This window comes from Pelodiscus sinensis, chromosome 23 (assembly GCF_049634645.1).
Source record: "Pelodiscus sinensis isolate JC-2024 chromosome 23, ASM4963464v1, whole genome shotgun sequence".
Lineage (NCBI taxonomy): Eukaryota > Metazoa > Chordata > Testudines > Trionychidae > Pelodiscus > Pelodiscus sinensis.
The window spans coordinates 8,367,982-8,390,046 of NC_134733.1; the positions used below are offsets into that span (position 1 = coordinate 8,367,982).

Here is a 22,065-nt window from a genome sequence, read left to right on the forward strand (position 1 = left end):
GGCAGGGGGAAATGTACAATTTAAACCTCCCCTTGTTCTTTGCCTTCAGGAACAGCTGTCTTACCCAAGCTTGGGGGATGGTTCCAACTGACAATGACTTGCCCACCAGAATTGAAACCGCTTTTTGCATTCGCGTGACCAAAGATGCTGAGTTCAATTTGTCTCCCCTTTGAGTTTCAGAGATGACAAAGGGGGAAGGAAACCCAGTCAAAAGATGAAAGGAGAGAGAGACACTGAAGATTAAAAGAGTTTTTGAGGTTATCATGTTTTCATTCTCTATCTTTCACAGTTGAGGGAAACAGCTGAATTTGACTTTTGAAGCTCACAAGAGGTTTCCCCGATAAAGCCAACACACATGCGGTGTTGTAAATGAATACCAATTATATGACACTGCATTCTTCAGTGTGTCTAGACTTTTGCAGAAGAGAAGGAGAGAGTAGGGCAGAGGTGAAAGTTCTCCAACCATGGTCACACCTTATGGCGTAAGCAACAAGGGGTAAAAAGTACGAAGTGAATCTTCTCCAGGTGACTAATAACAACCTAACTCTGCAAAGATCATTGGGTCCATGAAAAATGAAGAATCCAAGTTAGGTGAGAGGTGGAGGGGTTCCCCCAAATGTTTTCACAGTCTTGGGTTTTTTTAGTGGTCCCCTAAACAGAAGCTTTAGTGTAGCATGAGTGTCTGAAGGGGAGGTCCAGCCACTGTTTTGTAAGAAGGAGGTAGTTTTGAGGTTTTTAGTATTTGGCTGACTCCTTAGATTTCCCCTCTGCCCCGCCCCCTTCACTTCATTTCAAGAGCTAACTATGAGCAATGGGTCTGGCCAAGTCAAATCCTTCCCTTCGTTTCTTGGCTAACAAAGCATCTTTATTAAATGAGCTCATGTTCGTTCTGAAATAATCTGTTATTAGTGATATTAATAACAATGAGTCAGGTCAGGATGAAACCCATCTCAGAACAGAATCTGATTGTCTCCCCCACCCCCACCCCGTAATAATTAGTTCATCGAAAGTGTTTTTCATCTGTAGCTCTCAAAATGCCATACAAAGGAGGTCTGTGTCCTTATCCGTTTCCCCCACTGAGCGATGGGACTTGACCAAAATCTCCAGATGAACTGCCGTCTACTTGGGCTGTAATGAAACCCTCCTACCCTGCTTAGCCAAGCCATTGACTTTAAGGAATGAGCCAACCATCCCATCCAACCTCCCTCTATCACAGGCCAATGACATTGGACCAAAGTATTGCAGCCCACAAGAGACTGATCTGGAGCATGACACAGGCAGACTATTTGGTGTCCAGGAGGTCGGCGGGCGTTAGCCCGCCCACATCTAAAAGACCTCCCCCCAGCCTGCAGGGAGGGTCAACAGAACCTGGAAAAACCAACTAATTACTGAGGAAAAATAATGGAAGAACAGGTACGGGTGTGAGGGTCAAAGGGTTAAAACGAGGGAACCGGATGGGGATACTGAGCAGAGAACCCTAGACAGCACCCACTGCCCCTCAAAGGTCTCGAGAGAGCCAGCGGACGCTGCCCATTGGAACTCTGCCCAGATATGACACCGGCAGAGAATAGGAGGGACTGAAGTGCCGGAGGCCCCTGCAAGGCAGAGAATTAATTGAGAGACACCCAGGTGAACCAGGAGGTGACTGAAGCATGAGATTTTAGGGATATCTGATGTGAACCAGGAGGGACTCTCAGGGCTGCTGAGCATCGTCAGCCCTGGTCACAAGCAACAAAGTGGAATCCTCTCATCAATGTGTCTAGCTTGCTCTTAGAGATAATTATGTTGATTGCCCTGCAACTTCTATTGGATGGCTGTTCCAGGACTTACTCTCCTGTTGGTTAGAAACCTTCCAATTTCCAGCTTACAGTTTGTTCATGGCCAGTTGATCCCCATTTATTTGTGTGCCAACATTGTCCTTAAATAGCTTCACTGCCCCTAGTGTTTACCACTGGATGTATTTCTAGAGAGCTATCAGATCCCCTCTCTGGCTTCCTTGCGCTAAGCTAAACGCACCACGCCCTTCCTGTCCCCACTTATAGAAGAGACCCCCCATTCCCCTAGTAGCTCTTCTCTGCACTTGTTCCAGTTTCAGTACCTCTTTCTTGGACATGGGGGACCAGAATTGTGCACAGTTTTCCATGGGAAGGCCTCCCAGTATCTTGTACGATGGCATGCACACTTTCCTATCTCTGCTAGAAATGCTTTGCCTGATACAGCTGAGGTTTGCATTTGCTATTTTCACAGCAGCATCGCATTGGTGGTGAGTAGTCATCCTGGGTATGTCTAGACTACATCTCTCTGTCACCAGAGGGCTGTAAATTAGACATACCGAAATTGCTAATGAAGCAGGGATTTAAATATCCCGCGCTTCGTTAGAATAAAAATGGCCACCGCGTTTTGCCGATGTGGAACTTTGGCAGCAACAAGCAGCAGTATAGATGGGGATCGCTCAACGAGGAAAGCCTTTTCCGACCGATCCCTTTTGCCTTATGCAACGAAGTTTACAGGATCGGTTGGAAAAGGCTTTCCTTGTTGACCGATCCCCGTCTAGACTGCTGCTTGTTGTCGGCAAAAAGAGGCAGCCATTTTTATTCTAATTAAGCGTGCGATATTTAAATCCCTGCTCCATTAGCAATTTTGGTATGTCTAATTTACAGCCCTCTGGCGACAGAGGGATGTAGTCTAGACGTACCCCCTGTGATCAAAGTGCACACCTGGGTCAGTCTCTCCTACTCTCTCGCTCCCAGCTGATGAGCCGACTGCTTGTAGCAGAAATTCTCCTTGCTAGACCGTAGGTGCATGACCTTACACCAGTGGTCACCAACCAATTGATTGGGACCTACTGGTAGATCTTGGAGCCTTTGGCAGGTGATCTTGACTTGTTTGGCCAAGAGGCTATCAAGTGCCAGCACTTCAGCTGCCCCTCCTCCTACTGCTGCTCATCTCCTGCCCTGTGCCTTCGACATGCCCCTCCCCCTGGGGACCCTTCTATTTTCTGAGCAGGGGAGGGGAGGGAGATGAGGGGCGCTGATGTCAAGATGCCCCCTCCTATTCTGTATCCCTATCTACACAAAGCCAGAGGGGGCATAACAGGATTTGGGAGGGAGTTTGCTGGCTGCTTTTGAGAGTGGTGCAGGGGTGAGCCTGCCTTAGCCCACCTGGACCACCACCCAGGAGCCACCTGGGGTAAGCAGTGCCAAGCTGGGGCCCACATTCCGAACTCCTACCCCAGTCATGAATCCCCTCTTGTACCCCTAGCACCCCTCATCCAAACACCGTCTCAGAGCCTGCACCTAGAATTCCTCCTACCTCCCAACTGCCTGCCCCAAGCTCAGCTCAGAGCCCCTCTCACACTTCAGATCCCTTAATCCAAGACAAAAGCCTGCACCCCAACCCTCTGCCGCGTCTGGTGAAAGTGAGTGAGGATGGGCAAGAGAGGGAGGATGGAGTGAACAGGGGTGGGACCTCAGAGAAGGGGTGGGAGGGAGGCGGGGCAAGAGTATTTATATTTGAGGTAGATCTTGGACTGCACTTCACTTTTTGAATTTCTCATGCTTAAAAAGATTGGAGACCACTGCTTTACACATTGTACTGTTGAATTGTATCCCAGTTTTGTCATGACCACCACCCAGATCACCCAGTGTAATATTCTGATCCTCCACTGTGTCATCAGCAAATTTCGCTAGTGCGCACTTACTTCTTGTACCAAGATCATTAATAAAAGTACTGAATAAGGCTGGTCTCTGTAGGAGGGTGGTCACTCTGCTCCAGAATAAAAAGGGTTAAAGCAGCCCTGGGAGAAGGCTGTGGCTAGGAGCCAATCAAGAGAGCATTTGTGGCAGCCAATCAGAGCCCAGGAGGGCTGTATAAAAGAGATGGCTGGCCAAACAGAACATACTCTTGCTCCAGCTCTAGAGGGAAAGGGACCTAGCTGCCTGCTAATGGGGGTACCGTGGACAGAGCAGTGTTGGGGGAAGGCAGGGTGAGCCAGGGGAGCTCCCAGAGAAGTCCTAGACTGAGGCCCAGTGACAGGGTCCCCAGGAGTACTAGGGCTGCAGGGAGGCAGTTGGGTGCAGAAGGCAGCAGATCTATACCCTCTTGCCTATGATGACTGGCAATTTTAGACTGTAGTTTCCCCTGAGGTATGAGTCTAGCTGGTGACTGATAGTTGAGTCACTGAGGCAAGATGGGTATAGAAGTTTGGTGATTCCCTGAGTGGGAGGACCCAACAGTATAGGGGCACTGTGGCAAGACAGTACCCTGAGGGAAGAGGTCTGCGTTCTGGGAGGCACACGGGTCCTAACAGAAAGCAGCAGAGTCATTAACAGACAAAAAAGTAACAGCAGGTGAGACTCTGGCCAGAAGGGGGCGCTTCAGCAGTGAGCTGAGCTAATTTCTGACCAGCAGAAGGTGCTGCAGTGATATGACAGCCCCAAAACTAGTTCTTGAGGAATTCCACTAGTAACCTCCCTTCCAGCTGGTAACTTATCTTTCTGCAAAACCCAGCGTCTTCTCCCCTTTAACCAGTTTCTTACCCTCTTTGCCATTCTTATACCTATCTCCATCTTCTCTAACTTAGGAAAGTTTCCTAGGTGCCAGCTACCATGTCCAATGCTTTGCTGCAATCCAAGTGTACTAGATCGACTGCATTTCCCAAGTTTCTTACTAACTATTTTACAAGATGCACATTTGCTCAGTGTTTGGACCCTTTACATCTAGAAGGCCATTAGATATTATTTTTTTGTGTTGAGATCCTGTCCTCAAATGGGTTCCTTAGAAGTTGGGTAAAGTGGGTTTTTCTTTGGACTGTCACTCTTCCCCCTACACTACAGGAATCATTTGTCTTTAGCTTTTGTACAAACAGGGCCCTAGCTTGCACGTCAAGGGTCGCCTTGTGATTCCCTCCACTCTGTGCCTGGATTCCCTGTGTGGTTCCCTCCACTCGGTGCCTCATCTGTGTCTGGAACTTCTAGGTTCTACCACCATACAAATAATAAGAGATCTCTCTTCTGATTGGTAAACAGAAACACAAAGCTCGTAAGTAAGTCACCGATGGCCACACAGTGGTAGAGCCAGGAAGGTGGATTGATTTAAATCACTTCCTTTTCCCTCCACTCCCACATTTTGATAGCCTGCCACTGCACAAAACAATTTTGCATGCCATTGAGAACAGTGATTTAAAATCACGGGGGGGGGGGGGGGGAGGGTGGAGGAAGGTGGGTGGGTTATGATGATTTAAATAATGAAACAGGAAACTTTGGTTTAAAGCTTTGATTTTAATCTTGTTTTGCATGGTCCTGCCGTGAGGGAGGGGGACTGGATTCGAGGTCCCTTCCAGTTCTAGTGGTCTATGATTTGTACTTTTAGGTTATTTTCATGAAGAAAGGTCCGTTCTTACGGGTTGGTGTAGTTTGGTGTTACTTTTCATTTTGCAGGAGGATACACTGTATTTATTTAAGTAATTATATGCTTTAACAAATATTTATTCAGATTCTGAATTTTTCCTTTTTTATTATGTTAGAAAACGGTAGATGATATATTTCTTGTTTCATAGGCAATGATTAATTTTTAAATGGCAAGTTGTGTCACAAGCTGCATTTGGATGGAAGTGAGAATTTAATTAAAAATGCTCAAAAAGACATTTTAAAAGGAATTATTAATATAACCACTACCTTTGTGCTGGGTACCTAAGAAAGGAAACTAAGTACTTCAAAACAACAAATTAAGTATTATATAGTGAACTGAACTCATAGTTTCTGATCACCATGTCCTTCCAAATGTAGAACTAGTAGAGTTCATCCACCCACACTTAATTTTTATTCATATATTGGAAAAAGAAAAATAGCTTTCCTTGTTTTTTTTTCCGTCTCCCAATCGATTTCTGAACTTTGCACAAACTAGTTGAATAAACAGAAATGATGAAAATTCTCTCTGTACAGATTGGACCTCTCTGGTCCAGCACCCTTGGGACCTGACCGGTCTTGAACAAAGCCATTTGCTAGAGCAGATGAGGTCCCTTGCTATCGATTCCCCAGCCCACCGCCCGTCCTCGCTGCCAGCCCCAGCTACTCCGCCTGCCTTGCTTCCACAGCCGTGGCTGCAGCAGCCCCGACCCTGCTACCAGGGCTGCCACAGCTGATGCGGCCCTGGATGTGATACCAGAGCTCTAGCCCTGATCTCAACCCCACTGGGTTCCCAGCCACCTGTCCTCTTGCCACTGCGGCTCCCAGCCAGCACTCCCCAGTCCAGGAACATCCATGGGCCTGTGAGACACGGATGTTGCTGGAGCAGAGAGTCCTGATTTTGGGAGGTCCAACCTGTACCAACAGTTAAAAGGCTAATGCAGGGTACAGCTGCTGGTATAGCACAGTGGTCCCCAATGCGGTGCCTGCGGGCGCCATGGCGCCCGCTGGGGCATTTATGTGCGCCCGCCGAAACATCTGGGCTGGCCCTGCCCCGCTCCTGGTGCATGGCACGTGCGTGGTGCGGGCCCTGGGCATGTGGCGCATGGGCGGCCCCTGCCCCGGGCACGTGGTACATGTGTGGTGCCAGCCCTGGGCTCAGGGTGTGTGGGCAGCCCCCACCCCTGGGCACACGGCGCGTGAGTGGCCCCGCCCCCGGATGCCCGGCATGTGAGCGGCCCCGCCCCTGGGCACCCGGCAGCCACGAAAGGTTGGGGACCACTGGTTTAGCACTTCAGTAAACTCTCGTTCCAATAATTTGCCAGTGAGTTCCCCCAGTTCACTGTCTGACTTTCTTTAAAAACTTTGGCCGTGCCTGAGGGCTGTTGGAATATTTATTTGTTACCTAAATGTAATTGAAATGACTTTAGATGTTTAGGCCTTAACATAGGTTTGTCCTATTTTCAAATTTAAATAGGTTTATTGTTATCAAGAAAAATGCATTTAAATTAAATAGACATCCAATTTACATTTAAGAACATCCTTTTAAAAATATTAAAACATAAATAAAATAGGCAGAAATAGAACTTAGAGGATAGAAATCATGGGCTCCATTGTACCCTCACATATCGCATGGTGAAGGTAACATCCAGGTAGATGGCACACGAAGGAGCCAGAGAAGTCCAGCTGCCTGTCGGAACTGCTAGGCTGCACATTCCCCCCTTTTTTCCTCTTGCCCCAAATGACTGGCTTTGAAACTGACTTGTGGAATGTCCTTTTGCAGTGTTAGAATGTCCTGCTCATAATCTGGACAGGGATTTCCCCCAAATTCTGACAGCAGTATGTAAGCTGCAAGCATGCAAAACACTCGTGCTTGCCAATGAGAACAGAGGTGGCCTTTGACAAAGTTACTTTCCTTAGAAGTCACTCAGCGCTGCTTTCATAACCTTGGTTGTGCTTCTCTGGAAGCCGAGAGATTTGTGGCCAGCCCTGTACAATCCCTGTTCTCTTCTAAAGAAATCCTTCTGGATCTGCATGGCAAACATTTCATGATTCAGGGTCAGGCATGTGACATTTCCCCTCCGGAAAGCAGAGGTGGGGACAGTATATGAGGAAATGCTTTGCTGTCCCATCCTCCCTGGGACTGTGCTGGATGGTTCCTCCGGCAGCACTGGCCAGTCTTCTATCATCAGAAAATGAGCGGCGGCCATGAGGCCTTCAGGATAAAGGGGCAAAAATAAGTGTTGGGGGATAGTCTCTGGAAAACCACCCTTGGGAAACCGCATCATTGGACTCTTTGCATATAATGGACCAGGCCCACCAAGGTGGGGGACAAAGGGGAGCTAGTTGCCCTAAAAAAACTTGGTTGAGCAAAAAGGAAAAAAATCCCCAATGGGAGAACAAACAAAAGATCGCTGTGCCTTTAAGACTCCCCGCACTCCTCGCTTCCCCCTGCCCACGCTATGCAGCAGGGGAACAATGCCCCCACTGTTCTTCTGTCCAAGAAAAACAGAAAATACCGGATATGTGAAATGTGTTTTCTGGTTGTTTTTTTTTTTTTACCGGACGGGGGCCAGAAATAACAGACTGTCCGGGCCAAAACCAGACCCCTGGCAACCCTCACTGGGGCACTGCTCCTTGTGTGCCGTGCAGCTCTTCAGACAGCTCCTACTCACCAAAGCCCCACCCCTTCTGGGAGGGCGGAGCCATTCCCCCCCGCCCAGTGGCCCATGCAGGCTGGGGTCTCCGCTGTAATGCACTATGGTAGGGTGATCAGAGGTTTGGATTTTTAGAGGGACAGTCCCAATAGCATCCAACATAATAGTCAAATCAAGGAAGCCCATGAAAGAAAGCACTCAGTGGGGCCGACCGCCCTGCCAGGCCCCCGGGCAAGGTCGGGGAGGGGGGAAACTGCTCTGTGCCCCCAGGAGGGGAAGGGCCTCAGGAGGAAGGGGCGGGGCTGGAGCTAGGCAGCCCTTGGTGCTTTCCACAGAGCGCTGCACCTCCCCATAGCAGCCGTTAGTGCTGCCAGGAGTGGGCCACACAGCATGCCGCACCACCTACGATTTAAAGGGCCCAGGGATCTGGCTGCTACTGCCGTGGTTGCAGCAGTGATAGCAAGGGGCACTGGGCCCTTTTGCATCACCAGGCCCCAGAGCAGTGGCCCTCTTTGTCTCCCCTGTCAGGGGGCCTGATGTCCCATAATTATATTTGTACTAGAATTTAGGGGTTTTTTTTGATGGGGGTTAGCTAAAAGAGAGAATTCCCAGCACACCGCCCTATGTGATGTTTTCTAATGGGCATTGTGCTGCAGTGGGCAGATCCTGGGGTTAGGAATCAGGAAATCTGGTTCACACACCTGGCTCCATCAGCTTGCGCAGCTCTGTGCCTCAGTTTCCCCTCTTATAAAATGACACTAAATTACTGACATACAATGCTTTGAGAGCCACGGGTGAGAAGTACTGCATGAGAGCAAAGAATTAGCACTGAAACCGAACCTTCCGCAAAAAAACACACCCATGATTTGTAAAACAGTTTGGATTAGAAAAGGCAGAAAGGCGATTCTCTTTAACTTGCATTTTCTGAGCTGCAGTGAGGAGATGAATTGTCCTACCCATATTGTGAGACCTCTCTCTCTTTTCCATGTATAAGTTCTCACAAAAGGATGGTAAAAATGATAGCTGCTTGGAATTGTTACTTTCTCTGAAGAAATTTTGACAAATTAAAAAAACAACAACCCAAACTCCATCATTTGTTGTCCATGTTTGTATGTTGGAGAATTTTGACCTTTCCTCAGCAAACTGAAAGGTCCCTTGTCATTTGGGTTTAGGGTTTTTTTGGTTTTTTTTTCAGATAATTTTTTATGTTTAGGTTTTTGAAAACAGCAACAAAAATCAACTGGTTTTTGATACAGCAGTCACTTTCTATAAACATTTAGTTCAGGTGAAAACCCAATTTTTGGCCAAAATTAAGACTTGATGGTAAATCTTTGACCGGTCCTAGTGAAAATGTAAATTAAAGGCAGAATTGCTTCAGCACAGGTCTGAGAATGGCACCTGGAGGGATGAGGATGGCTAAGAAATAAAGTATGATGAATTCTGCCCTCTAATGGGGGAACACATCTTCTGCTGATGTTAGTGGAAGTCTGGCCTCTACTTTTGCTTTGAAAGCAGAAATTTAAACCCTGGTCTTGATTTAATTTGAGGAGTCAGTGTATTCAGTTTACAGTTTTGGAAACGTCATAGGTAAGTACAGACACTGCATTAACATCTGCGACTTGCACCTTCAGCAAGTTCGCAGATGACACTAAGTTAGGGGGAGAGGTAGATAAATTGGAGAATTGGGCCAAAAGAAATCTCACGAGGTTTAACAAGGATAAGTGCAGAGTCCTGCAATCAGGATGGAAGAATCCCAAGCATTGTTACAGGCTGGGAACTGACTAGCTAAGCAGCTATTTGGCAGAAAAGGACTTGGGGATTGCAGCAAATGAGACACTGGATATGAGTCAACATTGTGTCCTTGTAGCCAAGAAGCCTAATGGCATATTAAGTTGCATTAAGAGGAGCATTGCCAGCAGATCCAGAGATGTCATTATTCCCCTTTATTTGGCTCTGGTGAGGCCACATGTGGAGTGCTGTGTCCAGTTCTGGGCCCCCCACGATAGAAAGGATGTGGACACATTGGGGAGGGTCCAGCGGAGGGCACCCAAAATAATGAGGGGGCTGGAGCACATGACCTATGCTGAGGGATTTGGGTTTGTTTAGTCTGCAGAAGAGAAGAGTGAAGGGAGATTTGATAGCAGCCTTTAACTACCTGAAGGGGGATTCCAAGAAGATAGAGTTAAACTGCTCTCAGTGGTGACAGATGATAGAACCAGGAACAATGGTCTCGAATTACAGTGAGGGAGGTCTAGGTTGGCTATTAGGAAAAACTAGTTCACTAGGAGGGTGGTGAAGTCGGGGTTGGTCCTGCTTTTAGCAGGGGAGTTGGACTTGATGACTTCCTGAGGTCTCTCTCTTCCGACCCTTGGATTCTATGTTAGCACCAGGAAATTTTTGCTCTGTTCCTTCAGCAGATGTTGCAGTGTCTTGGCAGGTTTCTGTACCGTGTTTCAAACTATACAGACTAAAAGGTTTGGGTCTTTGTACCTAGCATAGTGATACTCAGACTGAGGCTTGTATGCAAATGAAAACTACTGTGAAATGAAAAGAACTATAATGGCTCCTGAACCACTGAGGTCTAAGGATCACTGACTGAGAGAGAGAATTTCTAGCAGCACCTTAGATCCTGCCTCCTTTGCACTCTGCCTAGTTTCAGAGGAGTAGCTGGGTTAATCTGTTTCAGCAAAAACAACCAGGAGTCCTGTGGCATCTTAAAGATGAACACATTTATGTGGGCAAAAGCTTTTGTGGGCTGGAGCCCACTTCGTCAGATGCATCAAATGGAAATTTCAGTTTGGCAGGGATAAATACACATGCAAAGATGGGTGTGTTACACACTATGTAGAGAACCCGCCTACAAAAAGTAATTTCCCCCTCTTTTCAGGGCTGGCCTTACCATGAGGTGAACTGAGGTGGCCAGATTTTGGTGGGGCGCCACTAGGACCCAGAGTGTAGAAAATTGTGTCTGCTGCTGGTGCATGTGTATTCTCTCTGCAGTACCACGAGAGGTGTAGAACAGGAAGACGGCAGAATTGAGACCTTTCAAAGTTTTGGCCCAAACAAGGGGGCATGGGGGCGTCATTTGAGCTCCCCGCCTCAGGTGACAAAATGTTATGGGCCGGCCCTACCTCTTTTGGTATTCACACCTTCTCGTCAACTGCGGGGAATGAGCCACATCCACCGTGACTGAATTGACCTCCTCAGCACTGTTCCTCTGCATAGTATCTTTGCATGTGTAAATATCTTTGCACATGTGTATATAACCCTTCACACATTTTTGCATGTGTTTATATCCCTCCCAAACTGAAGTTTCCATTTCATGCATCTGACAAAGAGGCTTCCAGCCCACAAAAGCTTATGCCCAAATAACTTCGTTAATTCTTTATGGTCTTTGTCTTTATATTCCTCAGAGACTTGCTTCCCTTTAAACTGGCTAGGCAAAGTAATTTAGCTTCATTGTCTTATCTCTGTGATCAATCTATTGTCTTATCTCGGTGATCATTTATTTCTAAGTCCTTCACCCTGATTGAAAACTCTGGATTCATTTAAAAAATCAAATCAACCAATCCTTCATTGTAGATCCTGGGCCATGATCAAAGCAGATTCACAGGTGATTGAAAGTGACACATGGGTAAGGGTGTTTTAAGGACATTAAGATGGGATAACTCACACCCTCTGTTCAGGTATGTCTACACTACAGCACTCTTTCTAATTCACTTAATTCAAAATAGTTAATTCAAAATAAGCTACTTCGAAATTAACACATCAGTACATAAAAACTATTTCGAAATAGCGCTTCCACACTGAGTGGACCCTGAACCAAAGTTAAGGCTGGCCAGAACCAGTGCCGACAGGGCATCAGGTTGGGACTTAGTGTGTGGAGCTGCTGCCTGAGGCTAACTGAACTCCGTGCTTAAAGGGACCCTACCCATACCCCGGACAGACAGTTCTCAGAGTTCCCCACTTGCTTGTCTACCTCGATAAGGGACAGCAAAGCAGTCCTGTCTTGGAGTACCCTGAGTGCCCGCACTTGGGACATCACAGCACTCAGCCACATGGAGCTAGAGCTGCCTCTGGACACGCCGATGTGGCTCGTGGGGTCGTTGCCATCAGCCCGGCTGCACTTGCTGCAGGCTGCCATCCGGGGGGTCCATCGGGGGGAATGTCAGGATCCAGGAGGCCTTGAAGGAGAGCGTCCACCCCTCAGAGCCTCCCGAGTCCTCCCCACCAGGGGCTCGTGCCTCATTCCTCCCTCACATCCTTCCACTTACCCCTCCCTAACCCCCCTTCCTGATGTCAAATAAAAGACACGTATGTTCAAAAATAGAAACTGGGTTTATTGAACAAAACTGGGGGGGATGGACTTCTGGGGAGACTGGGAAAAGGAGGAGGGAAGAGGGGAAGAAAGAGGGTGGGAGAGGGGAGGAGGAAACCTGGGAGGAGGGAGCTGGAAGGGGGAAGCAAGGGGAAGAAGGGGGAAGGGGAAGGTTGGGGGTCTCACTGGACCAACCTGACCTTCATGCAAACCTGCTCCTGGGTTCGCATGTGGCCTTTGGTGGCCAGGCTGGCAGCTATCCTGCCATAGACGGCCGCATTCCTCCGTCTAGGGCTGAGATCATGGACGTTGGGGGCATCCCTCCCAAACCTGAGTAAGATCCATGATCTCCACCCTGGACCAGGAAGGTGCCCGCCTTCTGCAGCCCCTGTCAGGCTCCTGGGAGCTGGCAGACTGTTCCTGGGGAGCAGTAGAGGGCTGGCTGCCAGTGGCTTGCTGGATCATGTTTTGGGGCCACTGGGTCAGGATGGTCATTGCTGGCTCTGGGCTGGCAGGCTTGGAGCTGGCACAGGCACTGTGGCCAGGATCTACCCCTTTAATGTCTCCAGGGCTGGGGGAGAGGAGAGTAAGCTTTCCTGGTTGTGCCCAGAATGGCCACCAGGGCTCTCTGGGAAGGGCTGGAGGCCCCCTATTTCAAATTAAGTGTCACAGCACTTAATTCAAAATAGCTATTTTGAATTTGGCATTACTCCTTGTTGAATGAGGTTTACCAAATTCAAAATAAGGGCTCCACTATTTCGAATTTATTTCAAAATGCGGTTTGCCTGTGTAGATGTTATTAAAGTTAATTCAGAATAACTACTGTTATTTCAAATTAACTTTGTAGTGTAGACATACCCTTCCTGAGTGTGTTACATAAGTTTAGACCCTCTCAAACCCACTTACCAAGATATAACTTTGACCCATTTCAATATCCCCTCTGTGCATTGGCTCTAATTCATGTTGTGCTGTGAATTACATCCTCAGAGGCAAGAAGAAGGAGGTGTACATTACATCATCCTTGCTGCCTGCAGACTCACTTTCCCGTGTGTAACTTTCAGCCACGTCCTCCCCGAAGCATTCAGTTCGTACAAGTATCTCGCTGGCCTCCTAACTTTTAATGTGCACTACCACAGCACTTCACACCACTCCTTACCAGACACGCTGTTCGGTTTTGGACACACACTTGCCTTCGGCCCACATGGCTTTGTGGTTGTCACGGTACGTTTTTGAGAACGGAAGTGTGAAATTCTGAAACGGAGGTTTCCAAAAACCTGGCACACGTTAAAAAGTGAAGCCCACATCATTTCCCTGCTGCTGGTATTGCTTATATAACTGCTTTTCTGCCTTGATCTGGCATTAATCGTTTGCTGCTGCTACAGGTACTGGGTATGTGCGGCAAAATGCATGGCCTGGACTAGAGTCCCGTTTATCGCTTCTCAAGGGTCGTTGTTCTGTCTGACATACATAACAGAACTCTACGATGCAGCAGTGCTGTGTATGGGTTGAAATAGGAATGGATAGCTGAGGGAATGAAAATGGGAGGCTGACTGCTGCTGATGGAGCCAGGCAGTGCCTGAGTTAGTACTGTGATGCCCACTGCCACTGAACGAGCCTGATGAGTAAAGATTATTCTCGAGAAATAGCGTAAGTGGCAAACCGTCAGTGATGCTTGGTGTAAAGCCTAGAAATAGGGATGGTGGGTCAGCAGAAAAAGAGCTTATATGGTTGAGAAACCCTGCTTGGCCTTTAAAAAAAAAAAACCACATTTCACAATGTTTTTTCTGCAGACTCAGCACAATTTTGGCAGCTGCTTAGACGACAATGAGTAAAGTTTATTATCGTGGGTGGTGAGGGTGGGCGGAGTGCATGTTGTTATGCTGTGTCATTTTCAGACCTGGACTTGACAGTGGATCATGCTGGGAAGTTGTGGCTTTTATGCAGCAAAAAAGCAGTAAGCTGGCAGGCCGCTGCCCTCTACTGGAAAGACGATGTATTAAGTAATGGATTCACAAAAACTCCGGTCGTCTGAAGTAGTTAGTCTGGTGTAGCTGAAACAAAATACAGGACTATGTAGCACTTTAAAGACTAACAAGATGGTTTATTAGGTGATGAGCTTTCGTGGGCCAGACCCACTTCCTCAGATCAAATAGTGGAAGAAAATAGTCACAACCATATATACCAAAGGATACAATTTTTAAAAAAATGAACACATATGAAAAGGACAAATCAAATTTCAGAACAGAAAGGGGATGGGGGGAGGGAAGGTAAATGTCTGTGAGCTAATGATATTAGAGGTGATAATTGGGGAAGCTATCTTTATAATGGGTAAGATAATTAGATTGTTTATTCAGACTCAGGTGTAAAGTGTCGAATTTAAGCATGAATAACAGTTCAGAGGATTCTCTTTCAAGTGTAGTCTTAAAAGGCTTTTGAAGCAGGATGCAGGTAATTAAGTCGTTGAGACAATGTCCTTTCTGGTTGAAATGGCAAGAAACTGTTTTTTCTTTGTGATCCTGTCTAATATCTGTTTTGTGGGCATTGATCCTTTGGCGAAGTGTCTAAGATGTTTGTCCAATGTACATAGCAAATGGACATTTTCGGCACATGATAGCATAAATTATATTTCTGGATGCGCAGGAATATGTGTTCTTGATCTAATAACTCACTTGGTTAGGTCCAATAAAGGTATCAGCAGAGTGAATATGTGGACAAAGCTGGCAGCGGGGTTTGTTGCAAGGGAAGGTACCAGGGTTGGTATTAGTGTGGTATGTCCTGTGGTTGTTGGTAAGAATCATCTTGAGGTTAGGTGGTTGTCTATAGGAGACTATGGGTCTGTCTCCCAGAGCCTCTCGGAGTTTAGTATCCTGTTCCAGTATAGGCTGTAGTTTATTGATAATGTGTTGGACAGGTTAAGTTGGGGGCTGTAGGTGATGACAAGTGGTGTTCTATTGTTGGTTTTCTTGGGTCTGTCTTGAAGTAGATGGTTTCTAGGTATTCGTCTGGCTCTTTCAATTTGCTTTTTTATTTCTCCGGGTGGGTAGTTGAGGTTTATAAATGCTTGGTAGAGATCCTGAAGTTTCTGGTCTCTGTCAGTGGGATTAGAGCAGATGCGGTTGTATCGAAGGGCTTGGCTATAGATGATGGATCGTATGGTGTGTTCTGGATGGGAGCTGGAAGCATGTAGGTAACTGTATGAGTCAGTGGGTTGTCTGTAGAGAGTGGTGTCTAATTTTCCATTGCTGATTTGTACTGTGGTGTCCAGGAAATGGATCTCTCGTGTAGAATGGTCCAGGCTGAGGTTGATGGTGGGGTGTAGGTTGTTGAAATCTCTGTGGAATGTCTCCAGTGTTTCTTGGCCATGCGTCCAGATCATAAAGATGTCATCGATGTAGCGTAAGTAGAGAAGGAGTAAAAGGGGTCGGGAGTTGAGGAAACGTTGTTCTAGGTTAGCCATAAAGATATTAGCTGAAGAAGTGGGCTGTGCCCACAAAAGCTCATGATAACATCGACATGTTTTGTTAGTCTATAAAGTGCTACCAGACCATTTTGTGGATTCACATTTGTTTGCAGATGGGCAATAATATATTAGTTATTAGACAGTGGTCCAGATTCAGCTCACCGGCACCCAGATGTAACTCAAGAATGAGTTCATACTTGTATAGCTCAGTGCTTTGAGCATTGGCCTGCTAAACTTGGGGCTATGAGCTCAATTCTTGAGGAGGCCGTTTATGGATCTGGGGCAAATCTGTCAGGGATGGTACTTGGCTCTGCCGTGAGGGCAGGGGACTGGACTCAATGACCTTTCAAGGTACCTTCCAGTTCTATGAGATCGGTACACAAAGAGTAAACTCTACTCTTGTATGCTCAATATTTTATGCTTTGTAAAAATCTTCTTCTTTAATTAAGTTAGGAAAATCTCCTGCACTCTTCCGAGGAAATTCAATGGAAGAGGGTGCGTGTGGCATGCATCATTTCAAGGGACATTGCTCAGCTTGATCTTATGCTGAACGTCACTTGCAGCCCAAAGTCAGATCTCATCAGAGAACCAGGAAAGAATAGAAACGCCGCCCTCATCAGCGACTTTCCAGAGAATTTACACACACAGCCAGTCTAGCAGGACTTAGATACAGCCACCAACTGTAGATTTTTTTTCATTTGTCTTTTAAAAATGGGGTAGAAAAACTGGGCTCCATTCTAATCCACTTCACAGCAAAATCATAGAATCCTGGAACTGGAAGGAACCTTGAGACGTCATCAAGTCCAATCTCTTGCACTCATAGCAAGACCTACCTCCATCTAGACCATTAGATGTTTGTCTAATCTGCTCTTAGAAATCTCCAATGGTGGGCACTTTATTCCAGTGATTAACTACCCTGATAGTTAGGAAGTTTTTCCCAATGTCCAGCCTAAACCTACCATGCCATTGCTTCTTGTCCTATCCTCATAGGTTAAGGAGAATAATTTTTCTCCCTCCTCCTTGCAACAACCTTTTATGTACTTGAAAGCTGTTCTCATGTCCCCTCTCAGTCTTCTCTTTTCCGGACTCAACAATCCCAGTTCTTTCAGTCTTCTCTTGTAAGTCATGTTTTTCTAGCCCTTTAATCATCTTTGTTGCTCTTCTTTGGACTGTGTCCAAATTGTCCACATCTTTCTTGAAATATGATGCTCAGAACTGGACACAATACTCCAGTTGAGGCCTAATCAGCACAGAGTAGAGCAGAATTACTTTAATGTCTTTCTTACAACACTCCTGTTAATGCATCCCACACTCATGTTTGCTTTTCTTGCCACAGTGTCACACTGTTGACTCATATTTAGCTTGTGTTCCACTATGACCCCTCGATCCCTTTCTGCAGTACTCCTTCCTAGACAGTCGCGTCCCATTCTGAATGTGTGAAACGGGTTGTTCCTCCCTGAGTGGAGTAGTTTGCATTTATCCTTATTGAGCTTCATCCTTTTTACCTGACCATTTCTCCAGTTTGTCTAGATCATTTTGAATTACAATACTATCCTCCAACCAATTGCACCCTCTCAACTTGGTATCATCTGCAAACTTAGTAAGCGTAGTCCCTGTGCCATCATCTAAATGGTTGATGAAGCTATTGAACAGAACTGGTCCCAAAACTGATCCTTGTAGAACCTCACTCGTTATGCCCTTCCAGCATGACTGTGAACCACTGATAACTACTCTCTGGGAACGGTTATATAACCAGTTATGCACCCACCTTATAGTAGCCCTGTCTTAGTTAATACACTAGAGTGACCCCTAAGTGATCTTCCACCTGAAATGTGACTGTCATCACTGCTGAAAGCTACAAACTTACATGGCTACGCCTCTGAGACTTTTTATCACTGCTTAAAATAGCTAGCCAGCCCTTCTGAGGCTAAGGTACTCCTGATGGATAGGCAAGGAGACCCTACTGCCACTTTCTATGAGTTGAGGCAGCCTCTTGGGTCAGTTTGACACCTGTGGTTTCCTTATGTGACAGGCTAGAAAAAAAATAAGGGAAGTTGTTTTTCCTAAGGCCTAGTATTTAGAGCAGGATTCTTGGTTCTATTACTGTGTCTAGATCAGGGCCAGGCAAAATACAGCCTGCCAAGCTGCTGAATCTAGCCCATGGGCACAATGGGCGCCTCAGTCAGGTTTCCTGCCTGCCCCGCCCCCACACATGCCCCACCCCCACACATGGATAAGGTACCCGCCTCAGAAAAGCCACTTGCGGGGCCCGGTTTGTCTGTGAGCAGCTTTAGCTTAGAGGAGGTGGGAATAGGTTTCACGTGCTGCCCCCACACCCTGCCCCAATCTTGCAGCTCCCATTGGCTCCTGTATCCCCGCCCCTCAGGCTCACAGCTTTTCGGACGCACATGGCCCTGCAGCCAGCTGCTCTGAGCTGCCTGCCAGGGCATGGAAGGCAAGGAATTTGCTGGGTTGCTGGCTGGGAGTCGCCCAGGTAAGTGTCTCCTGGCCAGACCCTGATTCTGGCACCCCAGCCCCGCTCTTCTGCCCTCCACTCCTGCTGCTCTACCCCACATAACCCAAAGCCTCTGCTCCCCCTCTTGCACCCATACCTCAATCCTCTGCCCCAGGTCACAACCCCCTCTTCACCCAAACTCCAACCAGGCCCCACACCCTCTCCATTAGTATCATGGAAGAGTGCGGCCCTTGACCGCTTACCACATTCTTGCCCCCCCCCACACAAAATGATTGCCCCCTCCTTCTCTAGATGGTAGCATGTACAAGTGGTTAGAGAGATTCTATTTCCAATTCTCCTACTGATTTGCCATTTGACTGACAGCTCCTGGGTTTCATTCCAGGGGACGTGTTTACACTGCAATTAGCCACCCTTGGCTGGGTGACTCAGACTCTTGGGACTGAGGCTATGGGGCTGCGTTAACTGCAGTCCATCCATTTGGGCTGCTACCTGAGCTCTGTGACCCTCTCCGAGACCAGGTATCATTTACACATCTACACTGGCATTAAACAGCCCCTTAGCCCAGGCCACTTGAGCCCGAGTCACCTGCCTTGGGTCAGCCATGGGTTTTTAATTGCACTGTAGACAGACCCTTCTAGGCTTCCCTATTGTTCCTGCTGCCTGACCTAGGACACTGGGTTCCTAATCTGTAGAAAAGAGATATTGAGCTTCAGAAGATGACACAAGAACCAGGGGTCACCAAAGGAAATCAATAGGTAGCAGGTTTAAAACAAAACAAAAGGAAGGATTTCTTCACACAACGCATAGTCAACCTGTGGAACTCCTTGACAGAGGATATTGTGAAATCCAAGACACTAACATCATTCAAAAAAGAGCTAGATACATTCATGGAGGATAGGTCTATCAACGGCTATTAGCCAGGATGGGCAGGAATGGTGTCCCTAGCCTCTATCAGAAGCTGGGACTGGGTGACGGGGATGAATCACTTGAAGGTTACCTGTTCTGTCCATTCCTTCTGGAGCACCTGGCATTAGTCGCTGTCGGCAGACAGGATACTAATCTAGATGGAGCTTTGGTCTGAACCAGTGTGGCCATTCTTATGGGCGCGAGGTCAGTGGTAAAGCCCTCTGCACTGTCTACAGCAGGCACTGGAGAAGGGTGAAGTGTGATGGAGGATTGGGCCACAAGAAATCTGATGAGGTTCAACAAGGACAAGTGAAGAGTCCTGCACTTGGGATGGAAGAATCCCAAGCATTGTTACAAGCTGGGGACCAACCGGTTAAGTAGCAGTTCTGCAGAAAAGGACCTGGGGGTTACAGTGGATGAGAAGCTGGTTATGAGTCAACAGTGTGCCCTTGTAGCCAAGAAGGCTAACGGCATATTAGGTTGCATTAAGAGGAGCATTGCCAGCAGATCAAGAGATGTCATCATTCCCCTTTATTCAGCTTTGGTGAGGCCGCATCTGGAGTATTGTGTCCAGTTCTGGGCCCCCCACTACAAAAAGGATGTGGACGCATTGGAGAGGGTCCAGCGGAGGGCAACCAAAATGATTAGGGGGCTGGAGCATATGACTTATGAGGAGAGGCTGAGGGACTTGGGTCTGTTTAGTCTGCAGAAGCGAAGAGTGATTTGATAGCAGCCTTCAACTTTCTGAAGGGAGGTTCCAAAGAGGATGGAGAGAGGCTATTCTCAGTAGTGACAGATGGCAGAACAAGGAGCAATGGTCTCAAGTTGTGGTGGGAGAGGTCCAGGTTGGATATTAGGAAAAACTATTTCACTAGGAGGGTGGTGAAGCACTGGAATGGGTTACCTAGGGAAGTAGTGGAGTCTCCATCCCTAGAGGTGTTTAAGTCTCGGCTTGACAAAGCCCTGGCCGGGTTGATTTAGTTGGAATTGGTCCTGCCTAGAGCAGGGGGCTGGACTTGATGACCTTCTGAGGTCTCTTCCAGTTCTATGATTCTATGTCGAAGGACGGGAGAAAATTCTCCCACGGAAGCCAAGGAGATGTTGATACACTGTAGATTTCCTGAAGTCCTTGTTACCTCGCCAACCACTGCCAAGCAGCGCAGTCTATTGTGGATTTGCCTGTTCCATCTTTTTCTCAGACAAGTTCCTGTTTTAGATGATTGTGCACTTTCCACCTGTTGCTGAAATGGAATTCAGATCACCATAGTCGGGGAGGGGCAGGGGAAGAAGGGGGAATGCCAAGTTCAAACAATCTCATCAAAAGCTCTGTAGGAGTGAAATTTCCCAGCCTCTGCGTCACTTTGCCCCAAGCCAGGTGCTGGTGCACAAGGAGCGGCTGCCTTCTGGCTTATCTGCATCTTGAGGCAATTCACAACTGTGTCTTTTTACGAAGGCCAGAGCAGAGGCTGCTCCTGAAAACCTTCTACGCACAAGAGAAGTTTTGCTCAAGTCAGTGGAACTTGGCATGGGTGTAAGGGTTTATGGGCTCCCTCCTCGGCCCAAACTACCACTGATGCCAGCATGGGTTCTCCTCCCACGTTACCAGCAAAACAATTGAACCTCAAGCAGGTCTGTGGGCTGGATTATATCCAGTTAAGCAGTGGTACGCAGGTATGTATTTACTATGTTGATATACAGGAGAGGAGGCTGCTGGACCCACCAGGGGCTTAATGAAACAGCAGAAGTGTTAAAAATGAATTTCAAGGACCCTTGACAAAGATGGCACGTGTCTTTTGTGAGTGGCCCAGGTCACCAGGTGCCTTGAAATAATACTCTGATTATTAATGTAAAAAGTTTATTTTATTTATCATGTCCATTCTGGCTGGATCACTACAGAGCACTGACTAGGCCCCAAAGTCTAGTGAATGCCACATCTAAAACTGGATATGTGTTCCTTAGGGATTCTACTTTGGTTATTCCAAAGTCCTGGTTTGGAGCAGGGAGGGGGTCATGCCAAGGCATTACCAAAGGCGCTGGAACAGCCTCTGCCAGTTGCCTAATCTGCTGGACTGGACGACCGGAAGCCATTCCCGGTGATGGTGTCAAGTCCAGTCCTTGGACAACTCTAGTCCTTTGCCATCCCAAGCTGGGGGCAGCTGCTGATCCCTGGGTTGAGGGCAGAAGCAGAGCCCCAGGCCGACGGCAGGACCCCAGACAGCAGAGGAACCTTCTGAGCTGGTGGCCTGGATGCTGGGGCTGGCAGGGCCAGTGGGCTGTGGAGCCCGCAGAGACAGGAGCAATGGGTGACGAGGCCCCAAGAGTTGGCAGCGCCCGTGAGATCGTAGGATGGTGGGACCCACAGGGGCCACCCAGAGGCCAGAACCTGGGGCTGTTGAAGGTGGGTACAAAACCGGGGGGGGGTGCTGAAATGCCCCTGCACCTCGACTTCCTGCACCTATGACCATTACTGCAGTTGTTTGTCGCTGAAAGCAAGAAGGGTTTGGTTTTTGAGCACTGAAATGGCAAATGGGTGGGTTGCTATGCAGCATCCTGTTCCTACACTCACATCCTCTCCTCATTCACAGAAAAGAGCTGCATGAAGATGGGCTCTTCTGTGTCTTGTATTGGGTGCCTATTGAATAATGACTAAGTATGCTGCATTGTATGCCTCTGTTTTGGAGTTTTAATGCTGTCTTTGGTCTTTTTGATTTTCTAGATGTTGATTACCTCAGCCCGCTCCTGTGATGTGCTAAATAACTGGTTCTATGATGAAACTTTAAAAAGCTGCTGCTACCGATGTCCCTCAGGTCAGTATATTTGTACCTCAGTAACAATTAATAGGC

At 47.5% G+C, this 22,065-nt stretch overlaps 1 protein-coding gene across 2 annotated transcripts in view; it reads left to right on the forward strand.

The window, feature by feature from the left end:
* Window positions 1–22,065, forward strand: part of TNFRSF8 (TNF receptor superfamily member 8) — a 63,902-nt gene that overhangs the window by 10,942 nt on the left and 30,895 nt on the right. For both annotated transcript variants that reach the window (XM_075906322.1, XM_075906321.1), the window contains exon 2: window positions 21,939–22,029. In XM_075906322.1, the coding sequence (XP_075762437.1) occupies window positions 21,939–22,029 (91 nt within the window). The remainder of the gene's footprint in view (window positions 1–21,938; window positions 22,030–22,065) is intronic.